The following is a 19,177-nucleotide window of genomic DNA, read 5'->3' as shown; positions in this document are numbered from 1 at the left end:
AACACGGGCTTTGGAATCAGACTTATTGCTTACTAGGTGTGTGACCTTGGGTAAATTACTTAATCTCTCTGCACTTCAACTTTTGTATCTAAAGAGGGGATTAACAATACTGCATGGTTATATTTTGAGATAATAATAAATAATAATGTATTGAAAATACTTGGCATTGTGAATGGAATATGATAAAGTATATGGTCTACCAGTAACAATAATGTGACACTTGTTTCTTCATTTGTTTGCTGTACAAAGGCCCATGTTTACAATGTCAGGGTATATGAAGTATTCCAGCAACATCTAGCAAATCTCCAAAATTACTCAAGCAAATTCCTTCCAGTCAGAATATTTTGGCATAGTCATATGCTCAATATTTTAGACAATTCTACTTATAATTCTGAAATTACAAAATCAATTTCAAAAATACTACTTATTGTTTACAGCATCTTTAAAAATAAAAATAAAATATGATTTTGTATATAAAAACTTTAAATAAAAATATTTTCCTATTTGGTTGATTACATAGAATTTCTTAAAATTCTGAAACAAACCTAAGTTTTAAAAAAATATTTTCAAGTTGGGAAATAGTAATAAAATCTAAACTACTTAAATGGTAAAAATCAATGTATTAATAAAAACTAATTTGTCAGAATGCACATTTCTATTTAAAATTGGAGCCTATAAAACCAAATTTAAAATTGGTTTCTAATGAAACAAGCATCTTGATTTTTATACAAATATATTTAAAATAGTTAAATATATTTAATAGTTAATATAGTAATAATCAGAAACAATATTAAATGATAGTATCATTTCTTTCCTTTGACATAGTATTTAAAAATGTAATAGAAAAAAAGCAGGTCATATAACAAAAACTAGAGGTAACTCATCTTCCCTTTACCACAGTTTGTTCAGATATGCACTGAAAGATGCATACTTAACATTTTGTGAACAAGTGAAAAATATGATTTTTAAAATGAATGGCTTTAATGAAGTACATTTTAATTATAAAAAGAATAAGCACGGATACATAAACTTGCATTGCTTATATTCCAGAAAAAGAAAAAGGCGTGCTCACAAGAATTAACAAATACCAAACCTAAAAAGGAGAGCAATGCCATTTCCTACAAAATAAGTGACAGCTATACAGATTTTCTTTACTTTTTTCTTTACTAAGCAAAGGACAAATATGTAGTACACTTGTGTTTTCTTTATTACTCTTACCAGTAAAATTTTTAAATAACCATGATATGTAATATTCCTTCAAATTGGTTTAAACATAACAGTGCATTTAAAAAAATGGAGATGTGAGAAGTTTCAGAATACACTGCTATGTTAAAAAATTACTAATTCCACTTAGATATTATCAATACCTACGTGATTTATAAACTATATATTTAAAGCTTTCTAGATGTAATTATTCTAAATAACCAGGTACAATCCATACCCTCTTGTATGTGAAATATACTGATGATAAAATCTTTGTTCATGTTTCCCCATAGGCAGCCTTACCTGTGGAGTCCAATAAAAAGTAGGGCTCAATCGGTAGAGTTTTCGTTTGTGGAAACTCTGAAGTGGCCTTGTTCGAGCTGCTGTACTCATGATAGTCAAGGATGGAGATTTCAATCTTGTCCTGTCTTTTCTCCTTTTCTTACTGTGCTTCTGGTTAAGTAACCAGCTACTGGAGGAAGAGAGCTCATCTAAATTCTCTGAAGCACTGAAATGCCATGAAATAATTGGGGAGTGGAGGGAATAAAACAAAACAAACAAACAAACAAAAAAGACAAAGAAAACTAAATGTAAATTGCCTTGATCTATTAGGACAAAAGAGTATTAATTTTAGCCAATTTTGTGGTAACAATTGGCAAAAGAATTGATATTAATGGGGAATTACATATTCAAGTTGTGAAAATAATTTCTACTTCTATTTCCTCCTGCAAAACAAAAATCCCATAGGTTAGAAATGCTGACATGAGTTCGCTGGTGCAACGTAAATGTTCACTGTAAATTAATAATTCGCGCATGTTGCATAGTGTTGTAACTATTTACATCATATGTTTTTTGCATGTGGGTGAAATTACATAAGATTATTAGTCTGAAAAGGGCTAAAATCCCATACTGAAAATCATTAGTTGCTCTGAAATAAACACTACATACCATCTCCATGAATTCTGAAACAAACATGCATCCTACTATGTTTTAGGAACTTTTTAAAACTTCTGATGATATAGAAGCTACAACTATAAACTGAAATAGACCACACAAGCTACACATAAAAATAAGCAATATTAATGTCATCATTATGCTTCGTATTAATTTTTAAACATATTTAAATATTTTAAAAATCAGAATAGCAAGAGGAAGTTAATGCTCAATGCCACACAAATTTAATTTCATTTATACAGTATATTATATATAAAATAATTTTTTCAGGCACTACAATATACCAATTTCAACCTTGTTTATATAGACAGAAGCTAGTCAATTTAGTTTTTTATTTTTTTTAAGATTTTATTTTATTATTATTATTTTTTTTTACATTTATTTTTGAGAAACAGTGAGACAAAGCGTGAACGGGGGAGGGGCAGAAAGAGTAGGAGACATAGAATCTGAACCAGGCTTCAGGTTCTGAGCAAGCGGTCAGCACAGAGCCTGATGCGGGGCTCGAACCCACGAACTGTGAGATCGTGACCTGAGCCGAAGTCGGACGCTCAACCGACTGAGCCACCCTGGCGCCCCAAGATTTTATTTTTAAGTAATCTCTATACCCATCGTGGGGCTCGAACTCATGATCCTAAGATCAAGAGTCGCATGTGCTACAGAGTGAGCCAGCCAGGCACTCCAGTATTCTAATATCAACAAGTGAATGTGTTATGTGTTGGACTGCTAATCATCATGTAAGTTCTAAATATGCTATTTGGTTTAAGTAGAATTGGTGTTTAACAGTAAATATAAAATATTGTTTTTCTATAGTAGCACCATTAGTTTTCAATCATCTTTATGGCTGCTATAAAATATTAATAGCTTGTACATAAAAAGCAAGTAATTCAAAACTGCTTTACACGGTATTAACTCAGATATAAAGGTACCCGAATGGCTTTTGTTGGTGACACCAAAAAGAATTAAATATGAAATTTGGGGACTACCATACATTCAACAAATACTTGAATATGTACTACTGGCCAAACCAGTTTAGGGAAAAGAGCTGATAATAATTATCTATTTCACTTTTAAAATCTTAACTTTAGTCTTCAGAGAGCCCTAGTCAAAAATGTCTTAAGTCCCAGTTTGTAAGCATTCTAAAGATCTTCTGAGAAAGATTTAACACTACTCTCAAATTAACAGGTCCAATCTCATATCCTGAAGTTATTTTCTGTAACAAGTGTAACAGTGGTCATAGTCTTCTCTTGAGAAACAGCCATGGAGTCAGGCTATCATGTCAAGGGTGAGCAGAAGGTATAGATGATAGGAATATCAAATTGGGCACAGGGCTGGCACAGAAGTGTCAGGTCAGGAAGAAGACAGGTTTCAGAAGCTAGTTGACTTAAGAAGTCAAGTCAGGATGCTAGGATCCAGGAAGGCAGGACACAAAAAGAGGTTCTTCTGGCAAGTTAGAAATACCTTTAGGCAGATACGTATATTGGTTCCTTAAAAGAGACAGGTTCTGTAATATCTACAGAATATTAAGAGCTTTTATTCCAGGACCCTGACGCACTGTTAACCTGGCCCTCTATTTACAATTCTTTAGTTGTTAATGAGTCCTTAGTTCCCCTACCCACAGGAGACTTAGCCCTAAAGAAGGGAACCACAATCTCTTTATAGACTGACAGCAAACAGCTTTTGAACTGGCTAGAGGCTTACAGGTTGGGTTAAAGATAAACAGAAAACATGCCACTTGTTCACTAAATGTTGTTGTATTTTCAAGTTTCTCAAGTGACTGACACAATACCATCAAGGGGAAAAAAGTTTTGTTTTTTTTAAATTAAGTATGTTCCTAGCTGTAGACAATTCTTCCTTAATGACTTTCAACACTCTCTGTTAAGCATCCTTGCAAAGTGTCATCAAAATTTATTCTTCTCGGGGTGCCTGGGTGGCTTAGTCTGTTGAGCATCCAACTCCTGATTTCGGCTCAAGTCATGATCCTAGGGTCCTGGTATTGAGTCCTGCTTAGGATTTTCTCCCTCACTCTCTCTCTCTCTCCCTCCCTCCTTCCCTCCCTCTCCTTCTCCCTCTCCCCCTCTCCCCACTTGCATGCTCTCTAAAATTAAAAAAAAAATTATCCTTCCCAAATAAATGGGGAAATGTACTGAAATTCAGAGATGTGAAATCTGTTTATTTCATAACTAATGTGTAAAACACATTATTCTCACCAAAACTCATTTGGTACATAAACCAATTTTATAAATAATTAATGAGGTTATTGTAAAGGGTTATTATAAATTACTGATAAATTCAGTTATTTTCCACAGTGTTTTACATTAAAGAGAGAGTCAATCAATTAATCTCAATGAAAACCAGAACAAGAGAAAAATGAGGGAATTTGGAAGACAACAACCCTGCTCAAGTAACTCTATAACATAAAGCTTTTTTATCAGGAGATAATATCTAGTAATTAAGCATTACATAAGAATTTAAAACAAAGATATCATTAATAAACCAATATAAGACATCATCATCACGTGACATTCTTAGAAAAAGAAAAAAGAGAGAGAGCTATTATAATATTGGGAGGAGGAGGAGGACATGGAGGCAAAATCCCAGGACAGGGGAAAAAAACATTTCAGTAAGAGAAGGCTTAACGTTCACACTGAGTTGTAGGTACACCCTGGGAACTCCAGAAACAAAGGATGCAATGGGTCACCATAAAGTACTGTCATGTTATAATTATCAAGACAATATCAATAAGTATTACTATACAATTATCACTGAACTCTTGAAATCACAAACTTATAAGTGGGATAGTAGCAGGTGAGGCAATAAATTATACTTCTGTAGATTTCCAACTGGAAGCTATGACTCAGAGAATAATAAAAATCCCTTTGGGGCACCTGGATGTCTCAGTCAGTTAAGTCTCTGACTTAAGCTCAGGCCATGATCTCACAGTTCCTGAGTTTGGGCCCGACATCAGGCTCTCTTTTGTCAGCACAGACTCCTCTTCATATCCTCTCTCTCTCTCTCTTTCTCTCTCTCCCCCTCTCTCCTTCCCCCACTCACATGCACACTTGCTCTCTCCCTCTCTCAAAAATAAGAAAAAATCCCTCAAAGGATAGATCCTTTCTGTTTTCTAGGCAGATAGCATAATTTGGCTTTAAAATGAATTAAATAATTGAGAAGGGAGAACAGTGAGGGTGGGTTTACACCTTTCTCCATTTCCACCGTCACTCACTTCCCTAATCCAAGCTTGTGTCCAGAAATACTCCAATAGCTTCTAACTGGTCTCCCTCATCCACACTTTTCCCCCTTCAGTCCCTTGTATACCAATCTTGTGGGAAAACAAATCTTATCCTGCTATGCTCTTTCCAAAGACTAGGTCATCCCCTTTTGAGCTCTGATAGCACTGTTCACCTGTCCACCACAGCATTTTTCATGGTGATAATTTTGCATTCATTTGTATGATTATCTGATTAATGACTGTCTTGCTTTCTAGACTGTAAGTAGTACAGGGAGTGTGTCTGTTTTGTTACCCTTGTATCAGAAGTTCCTGATATTGTACCTTGCATACTGCAGATGCTCAATAAACACTTACTGAATGGAGAAATACACGTTTATCATTCCAGCTCTGTGCTTATATACGGTGCATGGACAACACACACTACACCTAAATAATCAGCTTAGTGAATGAGTAGACATTGAACACTTTAACCTAAGAGCCAAAATAAGTTCTAAACAGAAGGTTATGAGAGAGCTTTTATTAGAAAGATATATATTCAGATGGCCTTGAGTTCTATTCTAAATCTCTCTTTGGTTTACAAAAGGTAGTTGTTGGTAGTAAAATACGACACATCTTATTTTATCTTATAGTCAAGTATGTCCAACATAAATTTATAAGAAAAAGCTGATGAGAACTATAAGATGTTCTGATTTGTAAAAAGAAAAAGGCATCAATCAAGTCTAAAAAATTTCTTCTCATCTAAAAAGTGCAAAATGACTGAGAGCTTTATCTAATAATTAGAAAGTTGTGAATTCACATTAACACTAATTTCTCTAATAGTTATTTAATGACTTTCTGAAATCACTGGTTTTCTATTAAAATCCTAGAAAATCTTGGCAGTTAATATATTTATGGATAATATATTGCATTCAATTTGCTTGTACAGAGTATAAATGGAAAACTTAAAGTCAATTTTAACAGTATATCCCTATACTTTCATTACTACAGGAACCAAAGGCCCAAAAGTCACTACCAAAATCATTTCCTGCTAATATTATGTACTTATCTCACAATAAATAAAACAATCTAAAGATATAGGGACACCTGTTAGATTTTGGGTGTTATCTTGGTGGTAGTATTAACCGTAGCAACATCCTGCTGATAGTTGAATTTACTATCTTGTTTTCCCTTGATAGTATTTGGAGAAATGAATGCATCATATACTCAACTCAATGACATTCAGGATGGCATTAACCAATTTAAAATAAATTACATAAAATAGGGCTTACATAAACTTACTAAAATGGTTCACTAGGGGCATTACTTGTCTTCCAAGCAGCAAAAGTAAAACACCTCTCTCAAGTGACCAATGAATCAAGATCAAGATAACAGGCATTAATCTGGTACAGAGAAAACTGTCCTTTTGCCAGGTTATTTCCCCTACTCTAGGTATTAATTAGAAGAACTGTACCCCTTACTCAAAAATACAAGTCTCTTCAACGCTAGCAATAAGAAAATGTTTTGAAGTACAATGTAAAATAGCATTCTAATTAGATATATACCTATTCTCAAGAAATAAAGTATATCTTAATGCAGACATTAAAATGGAAAGGAAATATTTTAAGTAGAAAAAGCTTCAGATATAATGTTAAAATAACATCTAAAAGTGCTTCTAATAGAGCTCAACTATGAAAATAATGTATAAAATGACAGAAAAGAAATACACTCTGAGCAATATGATTTCCACTTTTTCAATATTTTGTGAATTTTCCAATTTTCCTAAAATGAGCTTGTACTGTTTTTCTAAACAAAAATATCATCTGGAAATCATTTTTTTTGTATTACGGACTTTTTTTAAAGATTAAAAAAAATCTTTTTTTAATGTGGATTTATTTTTGAGACAGAGAGAGAGAAAGAGAGACAGTGCGAGCAGGGGAGAGGCAGATAGAGGAGACAGAATCTGAAGCAGGCTTAAGGCTCTAAGCTGTCAGCACAGAGCCCAACACAAGACTCAAACCCACGAGCTGTGACATCATGACCTGAGCCAAACTCGGACGCTTAAGTGACTGAGCCACCCAGGCACCCACACTTTAAGATTTTGTTTTTAAGTAATCTCTATATCCAATGTGGAGCTTGAACTTATAACCACGAGATCAAGAGCTGCATGCTCTCCCAACTGAGCCAGACAGGTGCCCTTGTATTAGAGAATTCTAATAGACTTTTAAATGACTACTTGAGAGTAAGAGACTTAGGAGATAATTACCAAATGTAATATGGATTTTGTTTCAATCCTGATTCATAAACCATATTTTATTAACCATAAAAAGATAATTTTGAAGGAAATCTAAATATGAATAGAAATTCATGATAGCAGCACATTATGGCTAATAATATAAAAATAATAAGCAGATGATAATACCATGGTGGGTATGTTAAAAAGAAGAGTTGGTTAAAGAAATAAATACACATTAGTATTTATAAGTTAAAATAACAATCAATACAATTTGATTTTTAAAAATTCACAGAAAACAATATGTCAGGAAGGGAAATAGCTGAAATGAATCAGGAAAATCTTGGGAATTTTTTTAAGTAAACTCTATCCCTGATGTGGGGCTTGAACTCACATGTCCAAGATCAAGAATCATATGCTCTACTGACTGAGCCAGCCAGGTACCCCAAAATCTTGGGAATTCTTAAACCTGGGGAATATGTGATTTCATTTTACTAAGCTTTCTATATGTCAAACTTGTCCATAATAAAAGGTAGAGAGTAAAAGAGACAATTATAGTGCTATCTGCTATTTTTATCTCTGACTCAACTTCAAGTGGTACTTTTTTTTTTTTTTTTTTTTTTTTTTAGTAATCTCTATGTCTAAATATGGAGCTCAAACTCACAACCTGAGATCAAGAATCCCATATCCTACTGACTGAGCCAGGCAGGTGCCCCTCAAATAGTACTTTGGTTTTAAGGGTTTTTCTGACTTATTTATTGAGAGAGAGTAGGCGAGGGGCAGAGAGAGAGAGAGCATGAGGGTGTGAGCAGGGGAGGGGCAGAGAGAGAGCAGGAGAGAGAGAATCCCAAGCAGGCTCTACAGTGGCAGCGAGCTGAAAGAGTCGGATGCTTAACCAACTAAAGCACCCAGGCACCTCTCAAGTGGTGCTTTTTAAAGCATTAAGCAAAGAGACTATGAAACCAATGTGGTGGTTATATTTTTGTGAGAATTGAGACCTAAAGTTTGTCAAACATCTCTAGCTAATATATAGTTTGGGAGATACGGTTCAGATTCTTCAATATAATCTCTTAGCTGTTTTTCTGACATGTAATTTGTTTTAAAGTTTGAAATGGAGACTTTCTGTTTTACTAATTACTATTTTTCATTTTAAAGGAAAATTTGGAAATAGAAAAAAGCTGAAAAAGAATTTCAAAATCCCATCATCTAAACACAAATACAGCTTTCATTAAAATTATAACCTTCAAGTCTTTTTTTCTATGAAATGTTCCTATACAATGGTTTTGGTATCCTGATTCTTCCACGTAACATTCCAAACTAAACATGTTACCATATGATTTTTTAAATACATGATATTCCATCCACTAGTTATAACACTATTTAAACATTCCCTATAACATTAAGTTTTAGACTTGGAGGTAAAAAGAAGAATTTTTACAAAAGAAAATTAACTCCTACTGTCATTACTTAAAAAACACAGCTGGGAAATTTTATTTCCTTATTGATGCCACACATTCTCTATAAAATCAGGTTTTAGAATTACAGGTAAGAAGGGGAAAGAAATGTTTTTACAAAAGAAACTAATTCCTACTGGCATTACTTAAAAATCACAGCTGGGAAATTTTATTTCCTTATTGATGTCACACATTCAGCTAATATGATAATGTGTTGCTCATATGAATCCAAAATTATGTTGAAAATATCAGCCTAGAATATGCAGCTAAGAGGGTTTTCTGGTGAAAAGTAACTATTGAAGATACTATAAGTATAAAAGAATTACTTTCTATGTAATTAGTTTGCCAGTTTTACTGCAGTTTTTCAATTATAATACCCAATTAGAAGGAATGGTTGCATTTCATGAGATAATTACCATTAGTGGAAATAAATAGCATGGCAATGATTCATTGGAATTTAATTTCATATCATGTTCTGGGTCTCATTAAGGCAAAAAGAAGCAACAATAATAAAAATCTAGACATTACTTCAAATAGAAATTCACTTTCTCAGAGATAATAATACCCCATGGGGTAAACAAGGATCCATTTACATTTTATCTTCATTTTCGAGTAGGAGATCTAAAAACTAGTAACTATCTCTGATGATGATAAAATGTAATGCTTCATTTGTTTGAAGACTCAATCTTTTCAGTTTTCTCAGTTCCTGGTGACTCATCTTAGACCCTGTTGCCAAGATGAGTAAAGCTAAAAAAAAACAATTCTAACTTCTGGGAGATACTGCCATTAAATAAGAGGTGGGGATTGGCAATCAATGAATAACAAGTGGGCAAACAGGTAGCCTGGAAAATAATTAACCAAGTGAATTTACTTTAGATATTGTGAGAGAACAGTTCAGTAGGATATTGTAAAAATGACCTGAAATGTCTTTTAAAAATTATATCAAACATTGAGCTAGTTCTATGTGATCCACTAAAAATTAATAAACAGAATAGTGGCCAACATTTAAAAATTCAAAACTTGAATTTCTTCTAACCTAATTATAAACAAAAATTATGATATAATGTGATATAAAGCTAGAATAAGTATGCCTTATTAGAAGAAATAAGTGAAGTAATAATAATAATCTTCACTTATGAGATTACTTACTTGGCAACCCCAAGTAGCTAGAATATGGATGAAATCACAAAAGCTTTTTAAATAACAAAAAAACCTCACAGAAGTTCACTCCTGTTACTGTTAGGAGAGGCATTCTTTCTTACTAAGAAATGTCTCTTATAGTATAAATCGTTCTACCACTTTGGTTATCTACTTTTCTGGTCCAGAGTTAAGTTAGATGAGAGGAAACAGAACTGCAGGAGATAACCATGAGAGCAATAACTAAAGCATCAATCTGACAATGGGGGAGAAAAGACAAATAAGTACAATTTTTTTTTTTTGACAGAGAGAGAGAGAGAGAGAGAGAGAGAGAGAGAGAGCGAGCGAGCAGGGGAGGGGCAGAGAGAGGGAGACACAGAATCCAAAGCAGGCTCCAGGCTCTGAGCTGTCAGTACAGAACCCAATGCGGGGCTTGAACTCATAGACCAAGAGATCACGACCTGAGCCAAAGTCAGATGCTTAACAAACAGAGCCACCCAGGTGCCGCAGTACAAAAAAATTTTTTATGGAATGCTGATTACCTGCAAGAAATCTTGAAAGATATTTCATTCATTCAATGAACATCTATTCTGCCATTATGTGACTCACTGATCTAGATGCTAGGAAAATAGCAGTTAATAACTCAGACTAAAAAAACTCCTGCTTTTATGGAGCTCATATTTTCTCATCCAAAAAGATAGACAATAAACAAGTAAAAAAAAAAACACAAAACAAAAATAAAGCAAAACAATGTCACACTTGTTATTTCATTTGATCCTCACAACAATCCAGGAAGCAGACTTTTTTCTTTTGAATTGTGACTTAGAAAGTTGCCCAAGATCACAATGCTACCAAATGGCAGAGTTGGGATTGAGTCAGATTTGTCTGATTCCAAAGGTGTATGCTTAATAATGAATTTTCTCATAGTAACTGATCAGAGTTTAAAATTATGCATTTATTTGAGTATTTGGTTGATGGCATTTTTCTTCAACTAGAGCCTATATTGTGAGGACAGAAGCCACATGTATTTTTATTCAACACGTATCCCCAGTGCCCAATCCAATGCCTAGCACACTGAGGTCACACAGTAGATATTTTGTGAACTACTAAGTGAATTCTTTTACAGATATACAACTATTAATCTCCATAGTCCCTGAGAATGTGGTCATAGTCATGAGCCTGAGTTATCAAAGAAAAACTGAATTCACCACAGTGTCATCCAAGAAAGGCAATATGCAATAAATTTTACTTCAACAATTCTTGGCTTATTTGAAAGTTTCTAGCGTTTGAGTAGAATCCTCATTTCTCCCACTGTCCCGAGTACCTCTTTCATATTAACTTCTAGATTATGATTTTAAGTTATGTTGAATAATTTGTCTCTATTCACTATGTCTCTTGATATAAGCTAAATAAAATGACTACATCCAAAGCAAATCACAAAGTCATGTGACAAAAAGACACATTTTAGGCTGTGTTGAAATCTTTACATTTTTATTGTTCATTTGTTTCAAAAAAGAGTTCCTCAAAAATAAACGCTTAATTGAAAAATATTAGTACTAGAAACTACTTTATAAATAGTTGTGTCCCAGTAAATTTAAAGAAATGAGCTATAAAGAGATTAACTGACTTGCTCAAGGTCACAAAATGTCTAAAACAAAAAGAATATATAAAAATGTATACTCTATACTCTCATAACCACAGGTTACCCCAAAAGAACTAAATTATAAAAAGCACTATTAACTGGTTAAAAATGAATACAAGTTAAAACTTTTTTAGGGGGGCAGGGAGAGATTAAATGTCCCAATACGATCTTTTGAGAAGGTATGTTTTATATAATTTGAGAATAAAACCCAACACTATGTTTACCCTGAATTTTTACACACTTGGTTCAATTACAGGGTACCATACCCACCAGGCAGACCAAAGGTAGGACAGCAACTTATATCTCCCCAAGAGACATGATGGAGAAACAGATGATATCTCTGATTTCCAGTATCTATATGATGAGTGTTCAGTAACAGGTGGCCCTACATACGCCTTAAAATCCTTATCATAACCAAGACCACTTTGAAGTACTCTTTTAAAAAAGTAAGGATAGTTTTAAATCAATAACTAGTATAATGCCAGGATATAAAAGACATAACAGACTACCTAATTTTAATATACAGTTTTAACATATATAATATGTTCTTACATAAGAATATCAATGGTTAACATTATTTGGCTATTTCTTACATGCCAGGCATTGTTATAAGATTTCTGTATGTACTATCTTATTTACTTCTCATACAATCATGTACTATCTTTCAATATTTAACGTTTACTGCAAGACATACCTTTAATTCTCAATGATCTGTTTTGTGGTATACTACATTTTAATAGACTAACATGTACCTTTTAAGATAATATGATTGTAAAAATTGGGTAGGAGTGGGAACTGAATAAGGGCCAAATGTTGTTAAGATTTTATCAAATTTTTGGAGCAGAAAGAATGTAAATATTTAGGCACCATTATAACTTTTAAGAACTACAAAGTAAACATATATTATTTATCACAGTAAATCACTAAATTTCCTATCATTTTTAAGTGTACCTTTTGCCTGTATCTACATTCTGCAACTTCCTATTATTATACTGCTATTATTAGGTCTGATATTTGAATTAACTTACACATTTCAGTTGAGTATGCACCTCAAAATTCACAAGTGCCTATAAAAGAACTTTTCGATCAGAGGGACAATTAAAAATACACTACAGCTACATGTCCTTTTTATGTTTTTTAGGCATTCTTCATCTGCTTTCCATAAGTATGTATGAATGCTTTCATTTAAAAAGAATGAATATCCTAGATTAAGACAGATTTGACAGATAAAGGGCAAAGGTTATAAAATCAATTAACTGGATCATTCTCAGGGTAAATGTCCGACTTCAGCTCAGGTCATGATCTCATGGTTCATAGGTTTGAGCCCTGCATCGGGCTGTGTGTTGACAGCTCAGAGCCTGGAGCCTGCTTCGGATTCTGTGTCCCCGTCTCTCTCTGCTCCTTCCCCACTCGTATTCTCTCTCTCTATCTCAAAAATAATAAACATTAAAAAAAATTTTAATTGTTTTTTTAAACCTATTATGGCCACTGTGTTTTCTATTTATCATTTTTAAAGTGTATAATTTGTATCCTATTTTTCTGAACTTTTTGATTGTGAAATATGTTACCTATAGATAAAAACATAAAATGTTTATCTTATGTTTAACTTATTAATATGAAGCAATGCCTCACCTACTCCTCTCTACTCCTCCTACTCCTGTCCCATAATCGTCACTCAGGCCAAGAAATGGAACATTACTGGCACCTAGGAAGCCTCCTCCCCACCACGTGGACTTCCTCTTCATATTTAGCATAGAAAGATAAAAAGTTAAATCAAAATCAGTACTTTTACCAGTGCCCTGAATAATTCAAGGACTTGAGAACAACTTCAAACCATTTTCTTCCTCCTGACCTACATGCTATTGTTGCCACAGATTTTTTTTTTTTTCTTTTCGGCCCCACTAGACATGTTTTACTACTGTTTGTTTAAATATACCCATATAATTATTTACCATTTCATTTGTTCTTCATTGTCTCTTGCATCTCCAATTACTCCTCTAGTATCATCACTTTCCACTGCCTGACGCACACCATGGTTATCATTATAATTAGAATTTACTAGTGACATACTCTTCAGTTTTCATTTGTCTGAGAACATTTGTGTTTCACACTCAGGCTTTCAAGATGTTTTCTCTGGGTATAGAATTTCTAGGCTGGCAATTTTCTTTCAACTCACTGAAGATCCCCTTCCACTGCACTGTGGCTCTTATTCTTGAGAAGTCAGCTGTTAGTCCAACTGTGGCTTCAGTTAAGGTGTTATCTTCCTCCTTCCCCCCTCCATTATTCCTTTCAAATGTTCCATTTGTCTTTGTTTTTTCCCCATTTCCTCTGTTTCTATGGACAGATTTTTTTTTTTTTTTATTTGTCCTGCTCAAGAATCTGTGTTTGGCTTCCTGAATTTGGTGTCATTCATCAGATCAGGTAATTTTTCAACCAAAACCTCTTCAAATATTGCTTCTGCTCCATTCTCTATCTCATCTTCAGGTCTCCATTTAAGACTTACTCAATATGTTTCACTTGTTTAAATGACTCTTTGTTATTTCCCACAGTTTTGTCTCTTTTCCTACAATCTGGAATTTTTCTTCTAATCTATCTTCTGTTATATGTTCTCTCTTCAATTGTGTCAATGTTGCCAAACTTATTTTTTTTAATTTTTTAAATATTTATCTTTGAGAGAGAGACACACACAGAGAGACACAGAGAGAGACAGAGAGAGACAGAGAGGGAGCAGGGGAGGGGCAGAGAGAGAGAGGTGACATAGAATTCTCTGGGATTCCAGGTTCTGGGTTCCAGGTTCTGAGCTGTCAACACAGAGCCCAATGTGGGGCTCAAACCCACGAGCCGTGAGATCAAGAGCTGAGCTGAAGTTGGATTTTTACCCGACTGAGCCACCCAGGTTCCCCAAACTTACTTAGTTCTTTAATTTCAGTATTTTTCAGAAGTTTTATTTGGACCTCTTTCAAATGTGCTACATAACTTTTATAGTTTCTTCCCTGCAGATATTTTCAAGCCTATCTTTTATTTCTAAAATCAGAAGCAGCACTATTTTCTAAAAATTATCAGGGTTTAATAATTCTGGTATCTGAGAACTTTGTAATCTGTTTTTGCTGTCATTTTCCTTATTCTTACTCCTACTGATGTCCTTACATATTTGATTATATTTAACTGTGTGCTGATCACTGCCTTGAAAAATTATTCCTAAGGATTTTCTAGGGCTAAGAAGGAAGGTGTTTTCTTCCAGTGAAGAAGTGAACCTACAATTACCTCTGCCATCTACCTTGTAGTATGACCCATTCCAAAACCATTTTAAACTAGGGATTCCTTGGATCACTCATTAATACAAATTTGAACTAAAAATCAATGTGCAAGTCCCCACCATGGTCAGGCTATCTCAAAGACAGATAAGTTTCGTTTTGTTTCTGTTCTGCTCGGGACCAGGGCAACTCTCCCCCATGGTGCCCTATGTGGGGAAGGGGAAACAGTTTTCTTCCTGAGTTACATTTACTCTGAGGCTGTAAACCATGGAGGAAGATTTCATTTCATCTCCCTATCAGAGGCAAGGTTTTGATTTATCTTCCTCTCACCCCACAAGCTATTAAAACTTCACTTGAGGGGCGCCTGGGTGGCGCAGTCGGTTAAGCGTCCGACTTCAGCCAGGTCACGATCTCGCGGTCCGGGAGTTCGAGCCCCGCGTCAGGCTCTGGGCTGATGGCTCAGAGCCTGGAGCCTGTTTCCGATTCTGTGTCTCCCTCTCTCTCTGCCCCTCCCCCGTTCATGCTCTGTCTCTCTCTGTCCCAAAAATAAATAAACGTTGAAAAAAAAAAAAAATTTAAAAAAAAAAAAACTTCACTTGATTTTTGATTTGGCTTTGATTTCTCTTTATCCCTCCACAAAGCTATCAAAACTCAATTTTGTCAGAATTTGTCCTCAGACAATAGTAGATGCTGAGCTTTGCTTACTTTTCTGGTTTCTCACTTTTTCTTAGCTTTTGGCTTAGAAATATCATTAACATTCACTAATTTTTCATTTTCAAAATACCTAATAAAATATTCTTATTCAATCCAACAATTCCACCTCTGGATATATGTCCAAAAAATTAAAAAGGCCTCAAATGAAAACGAAAAAAAAAAAAAAGGCAAGGACTCAAACACATATTTCTATACTCATGTTCATAGCAGCATTAGTCCCAATAGCCAAAAGGTGCAAGCAACCCATATGTTCACCCAGATATCAATGGACTAAAAAAAAGTATTCTATACATAAAATAGAATATTATTCAATCTTAAAAAGGGAATGTTGACACATGTCACAATATGGATGAATCTTGATGACCTTATGCTAAATGAAATCACCCAGTCACAAAAGGACAAATACTGTAGGACTACGTGAGATATCCAAAGTAGTCAAATTCACAGAGACACAAAGCAGAGTGGTGGTTGCCAAGGAATGGAAAGAAGGAAGAATGGGATGTTACTCTTTAATGGGTATGGAGTTTCAGTTCAGAAAGATGAAAAAAAAGTTCTGGAGATGGATGATGGTGATTGTTGCACAACAATGAATGTACCTAACTGCCATTAAACATAAAAATGGTTGCAATGGTAAATTCTATGTTGTGTACATTTTATTAGGATTTTATTTTTTAATTATTTTTAATGTTTATTTTTGAGACAGAGAGAGAGAGAGAGACAGAGACCGAGACAGAGTGCGAGCTGGGGAGGGGCAGAGAGAGAGGGAGACACAGAATCCCAAGCAGGATCCAGGCTCTGTCTGAGCTGTCAGCATAGAGCCCAACACAGGGCTCGAACTCACAGACCTCGAGATCACAACCTGAGCTGAAGTTGGATGCTTAACTGACTGAGGCACCCAGGTGCCCCTGTTTTATCAGGATTTTAAAAGTTCTTATTCAAATAATTTTCTTACCTTCGCATTTACTGAAATACATAAAATGAATAGTATTTATATGCTTAAAAGGGACATCTTCAGAAAGTACTTTCTAGTTAAGTGTCAAGTTTGAATAACATTAAACTAATTAAGTCCTTATTCGTGAAAACCTTTGAGTTTTAAAGATTTTTTTTTTCACATTTTACATGTGAAGAAAAAAATAACAACAATGCTGAAAAATGACAAAGATGTAAGAACTAAATTTAGGCCTCATTCGGCATTTATTTACTTCCAGGATCAAAAGGCTCATAAATAGATAAATTTCACCTTCCTTCAATACAGATATCTTTAAACCAAAGTTTTTTCATATATTACTGTAATATAAAATTGTGTGTCCAATTAATTTTCTAAATCTATGGTAATATTCTCAAATGTGAGTACTAAAATAATCTGTTAAATTTATAGAATTTCACGATTATGCATTTGCTTATTTTATAAAAAGTTCAATTACAGACTGCTTTTAAATTCTTACTAGTTGTACAAATATCAGTTAAGTATTTTTTGCAATATAGCTAAAGGGTTAACAAAAAAAAAGAAAACAACTTAGAAACCACAAAACATCATTCTCCAGGGGTAGGCTGTTCATGCTACAAAAAAAGGAGGAGGGGCAGAAAGGGAAATGAAGAGAAGAGAAATGTTTGGTCAGTGTCTATCCAAACCTTTACCTAACTCCTATAGCTCCCTTTGCCACTCTTGGCTAGTCACTTTATATAAACAACTGTGACTTCATCTGTTTTAATCTCTGTCATGCCACTCTCTAGGAACACATGTATTTCCACCTGTTTAAAGGCCCCTCCATAACTTTATGATATGTATTCCTATAGTTACCATCTCTAGCTCTTTTCCTCCATTTTAATAAAGATACTTACATTTCTTCCATTTTAAAAACAAAATTCCTTTCTTGGCCTTGTACATCCATTTTATTTTGGCCTTTACAGCAAGCAATTTTGAAAATGTAACCTTGACTCCATTGTACTTCATCTCCAATTCTCTTACTAGCTCACGCTTGTCTCTCTCCATCATGCCACTACACTGCTTGTGCTAAGGTCTCAATTTGTAACTGACAAAGCCAAGAGACATTTTTTAGTACCTCCCTTTGGCATGTGAGACAACAATCACAAACCCTCAAAACTTTCTACTTTTCCTTCAGAGTTATTACTCTGTTATCTGCAATATGTTCCAGTTTCTGTGTTCCTGGTTAAATGGACTTGTATATTATGGTATATATTTATCACAAACAGAATTTTTACAAAAAATTTAATGAAACCAGAAGTATCCCCCAAATCTTTTGTTTCACACAGCAGTTTGCTGGTTATGTGGTAACAAAGCACTTAAAAACAGCTAATAAACTTAAACATAAATTATACATTTTAAACAAAATCTCTAATATCCTAAATTTGCCTACCTTCTCTTTAAATGAAAGGTGGCTATATTACATTTTCTAGCAAATGTTATAAAATCTTTTCTTCACAAGAAATGTATTTTGACAACAAATGTGAGAATGCTTTTTGAAAGGAACTCATGTTATATAGAAAGCATTTTGAAAAAATGCTGATTATTGCCAAAAATAAATGAATTAGTAAAATTAATAAAACTAATGAAAACACTTACATATCAGCATACTTCAAAAAGTTGGAGAGCAAACTTTAATCTGGTCTTAAATCTAGCAAACAAAGAATTTAAGTAGATTTTGAACCTGTTATAAACTTTTTTTTTTTCCTTTTTTTTAGTTTTCCCCCCAGGCCCCTTCCTAAACTTTCAAAAACAAACTTTCCAATTAATTTGTAGGAATAAATACCTGAGATCAGGAAAGATGGCAATTACTAGCAGATGTCAACAAGAACCTCTGAACTATTAGTAGACAGAATTGAAAAAGTATCATGATTTAGTAAATAAAGCCCATGTTATACCTCTTTCATTTGGAACCATGTTATCTTTATGAGCTATCTTTTCAACTATGACAGCTATTAAAATCAAATATTCAAACAACTTCACACAATTCCTTTATTATTACATATTTTAAATTATTATGTTTCACCTATGAGACTGCAAGTTAGCTAAAAGTGGAGACTGTCTTCTTCATCTTTGTAACCTAGAACTTTGACTATATGACATACAGCAAATAGTTATGCAATATGCTGTATGAATGAATAATGAAAAATATAGGCAAGTACATTAAAATGAAAATATGTACACACATGCATATTTATGTAATAGTGTAATACCTGGTTAGGTAAACAAGTGTTACCTAAAATGGGCATGGCCACAAATCACAATGTTTGCACACCAATTTAATGGTATTTAATGGCTCAACTTGTAATTATGACTTTCTTTTTGTTTGTGTAATTATGACTTCCTTAATTAGCATATGTTTTCATAAATGAAGATATCAGAGTTGTCCTACACAA

At 33.9% G+C, this 19,177-nt stretch overlaps 1 protein-coding gene across 2 annotated transcripts in view; it reads right to left on the bottom strand.

The window, feature by feature from the left end:
- Positions 1 to 19,177, bottom strand: part of KANSL1L (KAT8 regulatory NSL complex subunit 1 like) — a 133,421-nt gene that overhangs the window by 59,490 nt on the left and 54,754 nt on the right. For both annotated transcript variants that reach the window (XM_047868965.1, XM_047868964.1), the window contains exon 6: positions 1,507 to 1,711. In XM_047868965.1, coding sequence (XP_047724921.1) covers positions 1,507 to 1,711 — 205 coding nt within the window. The remainder of the gene's footprint in view (positions 1 to 1,506; positions 1,712 to 19,177) is intronic.

The sequence above is a fragment of the Prionailurus viverrinus genome, chromosome C1, assembly GCF_022837055.1.
Source record: "Prionailurus viverrinus isolate Anna chromosome C1, UM_Priviv_1.0, whole genome shotgun sequence".
Taxonomy (NCBI): Eukaryota; Metazoa; Chordata; class Mammalia; order Carnivora; family Felidae; genus Prionailurus; species Prionailurus viverrinus.
Note: the sequence above shows the minus strand (reverse complement) of the source record. Positions and strands in the feature narration are given on the sequence as shown.